At 40.7% G+C, this 10,437-nt stretch overlaps 1 protein-coding gene across 1 annotated transcript; it reads right to left on the bottom strand.

The window, feature by feature from the left end:
* Positions 1-315: 315 nt before the first annotated feature.
* LOC105670716 (uncharacterized) lies at positions 316-1,688 on the bottom strand. The gene has a single exon (XM_012364400.2). The coding sequence runs from the start codon at positions 1,686-1,688 to the stop codon at positions 345-347; it is 1,344 nt and encodes a 447-aa protein (XP_012219823.2). The 3' UTR covers positions 316-344.
* Positions 1,689-10,437: the final 8,749 nt, after the last annotated feature.

Genomic DNA, 10,437 nt, shown 5'->3' with positions numbered 1-10,437 from the left:
TTAAAGATTATCGCGGAGATCCGGTCGCGGGAGGCTTTTACGAGCACGAATTGCTCAAGACCGCACAACCTGACGTTTATCTCGTGGAGAAGGTGTTGCGCCGAAAGGACGACAAGGTGTTTGTAAAGTGGTTGGGATTCGACAATTCGCACAACTCTTGGATAAATAAAGACGATGTATTGTAATAAACTATGTATATTTTACATTGCATTATAATAAACTATTATACATTTATATACAATAATGTTCTTTATTACTACAACATGTTACAATATATATACATTTAAAACTAACAACGATAATAATACATAAAATATTAAACTATATAAATTACTAAGCATTATTTACAATTGTATTTTATAATGTCCCCATGGTAGAGTGTCGGTGGAACCGGATACGACGTGCCGCTTATCGTCGTACGGACTGAGCGCGAGTTTCGACTCCGACACGGTGTACACCTCGTGCATCTTTGAGCGGATGCACGATTGACGCCGCGTTAGCTCGATTTCGTCGTTGAGACACCGAGTGTAATCGTCAAACGTTATAGTTCTGGCGACTACACTCTTTTTTACACCTTTGACCTTTTTGGTGTCTTTTTGGCCGGTGACTCTCAACGCGTACATCTTCGCCCTCAGTCCGACAAATTCCGTCATGATCCCGCCGTTGTTCTCATCTTTCATCAGACCGGGTACTTTCTTGTTGGCGCGCGGTATACCGTAAACGTTGTCCTCGGAGTAGTCGCTCGTGTCGAATTTTGAAATATCGCGTTTCATATCGTGATATACGTTCTCGCATTGTAGAAAGTATATCAGACTGTCGGTATCGGTATACATAATTTTGCAATTGTCGCGGTAGAGAGGCGCCATGTACTCGTAGTGAAACTCGTACAAGCAGATCTTGGATATGTCGAGGATACACATACCCACGTAGATCGGCTTGTTGAATTTTACTTCGAGTTTTCGTAACTCTACGGCGACTAGATTCTCCGAGAACACGCTTCGACTGTGGAAATTCGGTTTCGCGATCATAGCCTCCGCTCCGTACCGACCCTCCCATTGTGTAACGAGCCGTACATCCGTGTGATTTCGCACATTCTCCATGGTTTTGCCAAAAACCGCGTTGTTCATCAATTTGTATAAATTTTTCTCGAAATCGTTTGTCACCCGTGTCCGAAACTGTGTATTCAGTTCTATGTATCCGCGGAGCCATGGAGATTGCGCGAATTGCAGTATGCGGTGAAACTTTGCAATTCGCAGGCCATGTAGCACGCATTGCTGCAGATTACGGTAGTGAATAACATAACGCTGCTTATCGTACAGCGTTGCGAGTAACTTGAACTCCCGCTTGCCGGGCGGCTTATCGCGCGTCGGGCAGAACGGTAGGTCGGAGTGCGCGTCGTGAAGATTCACCGGATACTCGAGATCGACTTCCAGCACGTAACCGGTAGCCGAATCGGATGCAACGGACATTACGTCAAAGCTCGCGACATCATCGACCCATCGAAATTTGGCGTAGGGCAACGGTTGACACATTGCCCAGCCGTACAAGTTGTTTACATCATAGTACATTAGGTACGATGACGGTTCCGATGGATCGTACGATGACATGTATTTGTTGTTGGCGGTGGCGTATCGGTTGGAGCATTGGCTGAGACCTCCGCGTATACCGCGCTCGACAAACAGCACCATATCGATGTCCGTGAGCAATTCGAATTTTACGCGCGTGTACTTCATCATAGCGTCCCACGTGTATCCCGGTAGAGTGTAATACTGAGCGGGATCTAAACCGTAACTCTTTATACACGTGTTTCGGAAATTTTCGAAAATATCCGCCAACAAAAGAACGTCTGTTTTCAAATACAAATCGCTGTATTGACCTAGATCTTCGATCGAAAAGGTTTGCTAGACGTTTGTCGCGTGCGCGTAATCGCTCTCGGATACCGTTTCTCCGGTGAGCGAGCTGTAAAACGATTCGCGCGATGGTAGGCTTGTGTCCCGGAGCTTGTCGACGCTGTCGACGTACTCGTAGGGAAACACACCTTTCCGAGTAAGCAGATTGAAATGTTCCGCGGATAAATGGCTAAATTCCGATCGTGAAATTTTTAATTCATCTATAGTTAAATATGATGTTAATTTTTGTAGACTTGTACCGAGAAATCTGAATGAATCGATGAATCGTAATTTTATACACAATTTTGATTTTTCATCCTCCGTATCTTTAACATTTTTTGTAAATGAAATGTAACGTTCTTTCGTCAGCGGCAGTAAATCAATGTTGCCTTCGAAAGCATTGGCAACATCTTTGATGATGAAATGCGCGTCGTAACCGGATAAATTGTGAAATATCACTGGGATAACGTGGGAGTCTTTGTAATTTAAATTGCACGATGAGTGCGCGGCACCGCGGTAACGCCCGGTAAGATGACAATGATCGCGCACCCGCGTATCATCCGGTGTAAACGGTTTCTCGCACACGTGACACGTCGCGGAGCTACGGAATTTTTCCGATTCCTCCGGCGTAAGATCCGCCATGGGGACGACGGTGGTGCGGATCGCTTTCACGCGGTGCGCCAAATCGTGCAGTTCATTGACGAACCACGCTGTGCAATCCTCACCGCGATACGACTTATACCCGGATAAAGAATTATTGTACGTGCAACTTACATAATATCCTACGCTAAACACATTGTGATGCTGATAGACGTATGTGGTGCCGTCTTGTCCATCCTTCTTCTCGAGCGTACATTCGAGATCGGCGTACACTACAAACGGGAGCCGCTCCTTCCGGTTGTAGTTGCTGAACGTTAGCCACTTGTCGTCCTCGCTGGGGAGAATGACGGCGCAATCGTTCATCTTGCCGCAATCGACGCTGTGGACTGACAACTTCTCCCGTGTATAAAAGTAGTGTAGACACCTGTAATAATTTATTTGATTAAAACTATGAATAAAAATATTGATTTATTTTTTACGTATATTTTTACTTACCGATCGCAAATGTACTTTTTACATTTGTGCATGCTCAGTTGTGAGCTCACCAACCGCGGCAGGTTCTTTATACACGCAAAGTGTGCATCGTTGTTTTTACACACGTAGAGCAGGTTGACGTGCTTCTCTTTTTTATCGTCGGTGAGCCGCAGAGGGACGATTTTGGAGTCTTGGGTGGTAAAGACGTTGACGGAGATGGTGTTCAGTTTCTCAAATTTTGATATTTGCGGAAGCGTCACGGGGAACTCTATGCCGCACAGGTTGAGCACCGTTGAGTAATGTGGGTATTCTATCGTCCTTTCCGAATTTCTTTTCGTCGGATATAGAGCGGCGACGACTGCCCACGCGAAACACGTATTATCATTTGATTTCACGTTGACCACCGCCTTTTTTAACATAATTTTCCGCGGTAACTCGATGTGGCATCCCGCGCGTAGAGGATTCAACTTGTTGACGTTGATTGTTAGGTTCAGGATACGTGACAACGCCCATCCACTGTCGCGTTCCTGAAACTCCTCCAAAGATGTCAGGATGACGTCAACCACATGCTTCGTGTACCACTCGTTTAGATCAGATGTTGGATATATCTCTTGATTCTTCGTGGCGATGGTCTTCACAGCAGTCTTATCGCCCGCGATAAATTCCCCGTTGAACGCAGCATTGATTTTAACGTTCCCACGCTCCGCCATGACGCTCTGGATCCGCTCAATAACCGTATTTCTTATCTCTTCCAAAAATTCACGAGGATCGATGAAGTCGTGATTGACAACCGCACCCGTCAGCACACGGTTCCTAAACGCCGTCTCGATCTCCTTCCACGTGTAGCCCTTCTTCTCGTATCCACCGTATCCAGCACCGATGGGCACAAAACGCTCATGCAGGGTGTTCCTCACACCCTCCAGACGCACAATTTGCGCCACCAGAGAGTTGACTACTCCGGTTCGTTGCTTCTTGCGACATTTTTGCCTCAGAGAATCGAGGTACTCGTCGCACTCGTAGTCCCATGGAAGGAACTCTCCCAACGTTTTGATATTCGCTGCTCGTACGGTGAGATCGCGCTCCATTTTGAACAACTGTGACAATTTATATTTTTTCACGAGCTTTTTATACCCGCCCGTCGCACACGACACTAATTAAAAATATCGATGATGTCACGCAAATTGAAATCTGGCAACATGGCGCCTAAAAGTGGCTACCTAAGGGCCTATGATCTAAAAATAGCGATGATGTCACGCTAAAACCTGCACGAACCTGCAAAGGATATAAACAATTCTCGGAACTATGAATCATTTTTGTATAAACAATCCTTATCTCTCTATGACTCATGCTTATATAAACAATCCTTATCTTATCTTTTCCAGGAATTTATGTAATCCGATACCTTCCCCGCACCTCCCCCTCACCTCCCTCGTCGCCCCCTCCACTCCAAAAGTGCTGACGCAGTGTAATCCGATACCCTTTGTATAAACAATCCTTATCTCTATATGACTCATGTTTATAAATTATAGCAATTTAATATGAATAAGTTTATTTTAATAAAACTTTTGAAATTGTTTATTTAAATGGTTCGCTACAACGGTGTAACTTGACTCGCGATAAGTCGGTACAATCGACGCGTTCTCTTATATTACTACAGCGGGATGATGATAAAAAAAAACTTACATTTTAAATATAAAAATTTTTTATTTCAATATTCACATACAAACATTTCCGACATTTCGTCGGTATCGACACAACACATCAACTGTATGATGCCTAAGTACTCGGCTTGCGTCTTACATTTTGGTAACAATTTTTCGACGCGATCCCGACCATACGTCTGATACAATTGTCGAATATACTTCTCCGGAAGCGGTAGATCGCTCAATAGGTATCTGCTTGCAACGTTCTGGTTTATGACCTTCCCGGTGAGTTCGACGAGACTCCTCGGCTGTCGCATCGTGGTGATCCTGAAACATTTTACAATACACCTAAATATCTACTCGCTGAATATTTCTCACTTTCTATTTTTAGAGATATTTTTCTTACCTAATTCGCACAGAGTGCAATCTTTAATGTATGGCGCGGGTCCGTCGATGTGGTCGCGCTGCCACGGCTGGTTGTAGTGCAACGAGCACCGACGGTAACCCTGCATTTCCGGGTCCACTCTTACGTGTTCCGGAAGTTTCTCCCACACTTGATCCACGAACCGAGCAAACTTGCTTAATAAAATCACCTTCGGCACAAATTTTAACTCCGCTGCTGTTAAATTGAGAATATCGCGTTCATCCGAGAGTGCGATGAACATTTCGACTGTTATACCACTCGTTCTTCGCGGGTCTTATATACCCTTATTGTATAAACATTGTGGTGATGCATTCCGACAACATGGCGCTCTACTTTGATGCGCAGAGAAAAACCAAAAGATGTAAACAGTTCTCGGAATCCTTATCTCTTCCAGGAATCCTTATCTCTCTATGACTCATGCTTATATAAACAATTCTTATCTTATCTTTTCCAGGAATTTATGTAATCCGATACCTTCCCCGCACCTCCCCCTCACCTCCCTCGTCACCCCCTCCACTCCAAAAGTGCTGACGCAGTGTAATCCGATACCCTTTGTATAAACAATCCTTATCTCTATATGACTCATGTTTATATAAACAATCCTTATCTTATCTCTTCCAGGAATCCTTATCTCTTCCAGGAATTTATGTAATCCGATACCTTCCCCTCTCCCCCGCACCTCCCTCGTCACCCCCTCCACGCCGAAATTACCCCCTCCCCTCCAAAACGATGACGTCATTACCCCCTCCCCCTCAACCTCTTCCCCCTGTAATCCGATACCTTTCCCTCTTCCCCGCACCTCCCTCGTCACCCCCTCCACTCCAAATTTACCCCCTCCCCTCCAAAACGATGACGTCATTACTCCCTCCCCTCCAAAACGATGACGTCATTACCCCCTCCCCCTCAACCTCTTCCCCCCTTCACCCGCGCACCCCCTCAGATGCCTGAGTTAGAACCCCCATAGCTATACTACTAACTTGTAATTACTGCAGGAAAATAGGACACACAGAAAACGAATGTATGAAAAAACGTTACGATTCACAAAATGCCTCTCGTGAAAATCAAAATTCTTGGCAAAATAACCAATATAATAACGTCAGACGCGAGCAAAATTTTTCGCGGAATAATAACCCGAACGGAAGGGATTTAACAGTAACCAAAATTTTTCTAACACTAACTATCAATCCAACCGGTTTAACCAACCCAATCAATATAATCAAGCGAATTATCAACGTAATAATAATTTATCTAACAACCTACCTAATAATTCAACTAATAATTCACATTTAAACTACCATGGCCAAGCGAAAAGCGCGCAACGTCAAGGCCAAATATCGAGTCGCGCACATCCGATTCAATCACTAGAACAAGAGCAAGAACATATACAATCAGAACAACCTCAAGAAATCTTATATCAATCCCATTCGAAGAACTTAGAAATTCAGGAGACAGATTCTTGTTAGATACAAGCGCTGATATTAACATCATTAAAGCTAACGCATTAGAGCGCGATACACTTGTGTATGTCGATGAAAAAGTAGAAATTCAAAGCATAACCGAAGAAAAGCAACAAACTCTCGGAACTGCATACTTACATTCAAATACGGGAGTTCACGAATTTCATGTAGTGCCCAGTAAATTCCCTTTGAAGGAACAAGGAATTATAGGTTCTACATATCTGCGTCAAGAAAACGCAAAAATTGACTTCAAAACGCGAACGGTAACAATTAGCAATAATCAAAGATACCCATTAGAATTTAGTAATCGAATAACGTTACCGAGTAGAAGTATTTGCCCTGTGATGTTACAAACGAAACATTATAACATTGATAATGCATTCATAGATCACAAAGAGTTAGAACGTGGTGTTTTTCTAATGAATAGCATAGTAAAAGTGAATCACGCGGGAGAAACGTATACATACGTGACAAACACGACTGAAAAAGAAGTAGAACTAGAGTTACCTGAGATCGATGTAGAGCCAGTGGATATTACCACGAGCCCGAGGGACAGCCCTACATATAAGATAAACTCGGTAATCTCAAATAATGTAACAAAAAGATTAAAATTATTAAAACAGAATTTAAGATTAGATCATTTAAATGAAGAAGAAAAACAGTCAATACAACCTATAATCGAAAATTTTAATGATATATTCTATTTACCGGGAGATCAATTATAAAAGGTACTAATAGAATTACACACTCTATAAATACGACAGATAACATCCCTATAAACGTAAAACAATATAGATATCCACCGATCCATAAAAACGAAATTAAAAATCAGGTAAATAAATTATTAGATCAGGATATTATTCAACCGTCTGTTTCACCGTATAACTCACCGTTATGGGTAGTGCCAAAAAAACCCGACGTTGATGGCAACAAACGATGGCGGTTAGTAATAGATTTCCGTAAACTAAATGAAAAAACAGTTGGAGATGCATACCCTTTACCTAACATATCAGATATCTTAGATCAATTAGGCAAAGCCAGGTATTTTTCGTGTTTCGATTTAGCCTCAGGCTTTCATCAAATTCCCATGGATCCGCAAGACACCGTAAAAACAGCCTTTAACACGCCTAACGGTCATTTCGAGTATAAAAAAATGCCATTCGGTTTAAAGAACGCCCCCGCGACGTTTCAACGCCTGATGGATAACGTTTTAACCGGACTACAAGGAAATGTTTGCTTTGTTTATTTAGACGATATCGTTATATACGCACAAACTTTAGAAGAACATAAACAAAAATTACACCAAATTTTCGAACGAATCAAAGAAGCTGGTCTTAGCTTACAGCCAGACAAGTGTGAATTTTTCAAGCGCGAATTAACATATTTAGGCCATATAATATCAGATAAGGGAGTTAAACCTAACCCAGAAAAAATAAAAGCAATCGAGCAATATCCAGTTCCTAAAAATCATAAACAAGTAAAACAATTTTTAGGACTTGTAGGGTACTATCGTAGGTTTATTAAAAATTTCAGCAAAATTACAGAACCATTTACTTCGCTCCTCAGAAAAAATGTACCATTTAAATGGGAAATGAGGCAACAAATTAATTATGAAAAACTAAAACAGTTACTATCGAGAGAACCCATTTTACAATATCCAGATTTTGATAAAGAATTTTTATTAACTACTGATGCAAGCGATGAAGGAATCGGTGCAATCTTATCACAAGGTGAAATAGGCAGCGATCTTCCCATTGGTTACGCTTCACGAACATTAAATAAAGCAGAAAGAAATTACGACACAACGGAAAAAGAACTTTTAGCTATTGTCTGGGCAGTGAAACATTTTCGACCTTACTTGTACGGTAAACCATTTAAAATTATCACGAATCACAAGCCGTTAACTTGGCTCTTTAATGTTAAAGATCCATCATCCCGACTAATGCGCTGGCGATTAAAATTAGAAGAATATAATTATAAAGTCGTATACAAAGAAGGAAAACTAAATACAAATGCAGATGCACTCTCTAGAAATCCGCAAATAATGACCTTTCAGACACAAGCTTCAGGTAGTAGCGATGCGAATTTGAGCTATAGCTTATTTTTACAACACGCACTAAATGATTCATTGTGGGAAACAGATAATATAATCCCTCAGTTTCAGGTAGCATAAAAGGTCTTTTAGTGAAAGAAGTAAACTCTTCTCCTAAAATTAAAATTTCTCTTTCTAAAAACGGTAATAAAGCAGAAGACATAACGCTCACACCGGGAAATATTAAAATTAAGAAAAAGAAGCATCTAATCAAAATAAATCTCGTTACACGCGAAAATAAAAATACCCCAATAAATATGGAAGATATTTTTAATTGCTTAATTAAACTAAAAGAATATGTAATTGCACATAACCAAACGATAATTTCGATAGCACCTATAGGAGACGCTAACAATAAAATAAAAATAACTCAAATGATAAAATATATATTTAAAGATACACCAATTAAAGTATATCTATTAGAATCGTTAACACAAGAAATTGTTGATCCAATAATAAAACAAAATATTTTAACAGAACTACATAATTCAGCGATCGGAGGTCACAAAGGCGTAACAAAAACTTTAAAACGAATACAACAATACTACTCATGGGATGGTATGAAACAAGACGTAAAAAATTATATAAAAGCTTGCCATGATTGTCAAAAACGAAAATTAGTTAGAGTAAAAACAAGAGCACCCATGTTAATTACTGACACTCCAAGTGAGGCATTTGAAAAGGTAGCGATCGACATTGTGGGTCCTTTGCCGGAAACAGAGGAAGGACATAAATACATCTTAACCACACAGGATCAATTAACGAAATTCTGCACGGCTTATCCATTGCTAGACACAAACAGTACGACTATAGCTGATAAAATCGTCAATAAATATATTTATACCTATGGTTCACCTAAAGAATTGTTGTCCGATCAAGGTAGTAACATTTCAGGAGAGTTAATGAAAGGAATTGCAAAGATCTTTAAAATCAAACAGGTAAAAACAAGCGTTTACCACCCTCAGTCAAATGGAGCATTAAAGCGCTCACATCACGTATTAGCTGAATACCTTAAACCATATATTAATCAAAATCAAAATAATTGGGATTCATTTCTAGATGCCGCTATGTTCTCTTATAATACCGCTTATCACGAAGGAACAAAAATATCTCCGTACGAACTAGTATTTGGACGAAAACCGCGACTTCCTTCCGTACTTGTAGAACCGAGACAAGGAATCACTCATGAGGAATTTCTCGCAGATTTAACGAATAGATTGAATTACCTAAGAAAAAACGCTAAGAATAATTTACAAAAAGCTAAAGAGTCAGCAAAAGAATATTACGATAAGAAAATGAAACCCTTAGTTTTAGATCCGGGAGAATACGTTTATGTTTTACACGAAACGGTCAGAACAGGCAGTAAAAAATTGTCTGATCAATACGACGGACCATTCCAAATTACACGTAAACTGAACGACGTAAATTATGAAATTAAAAGAGGCAAACGCAATCAAATCTTGCATGTCAATAAATTAAAACGCGCATATTTTCCTTTAACGACGCAATGATTTGCAAGCAAACGGACCTATTGTACCAGATTTCGACCATCCATACTTGCGAATCGGAACTACTGAAATCCGCTAGATTAGAAAACATATTGAAAGAATGCGATATCCGTGTAATGAAAATTCATAATACTGTCTGGTATCAATTACAATCTGCGAACTCGTGGCTTTATACTGCGCCGCGGGAGGAGACCCTTCACATTTTATGTAAAGACGACAAGCCGCGTCAAACACAACTACTTTTAACTGGTTTAGTTAAACTATCCCCGGAATGTGATGCCATTTCGGATAATGTATTATTACATACCCAAACTATAAGCATAATCGATACCATTGACAAAGATTTTATT

This window comes from Linepithema humile, chromosome 2, assembly GCF_040581485.1.
Source record: "Linepithema humile isolate Giens D197 chromosome 2, Lhum_UNIL_v1.0, whole genome shotgun sequence".
Lineage (NCBI taxonomy): Eukaryota > Metazoa > Arthropoda > Insecta > Hymenoptera > Formicidae > Linepithema > Linepithema humile.
The sequence above is the reverse complement of the archived record's forward strand: the minus strand, read 5'-3'. Positions and strand labels throughout refer to the sequence as shown.

Bases quoted from the DNA above. Each gene is read 5' to 3' on its own strand.
- LOC105670716 (XM_012364400.2), bottom strand. From the start codon at position 1,688: ATGGTGCTGTTTGTCGAGCGCGGTATACGCGGAGGTCTCAGCCAATGC.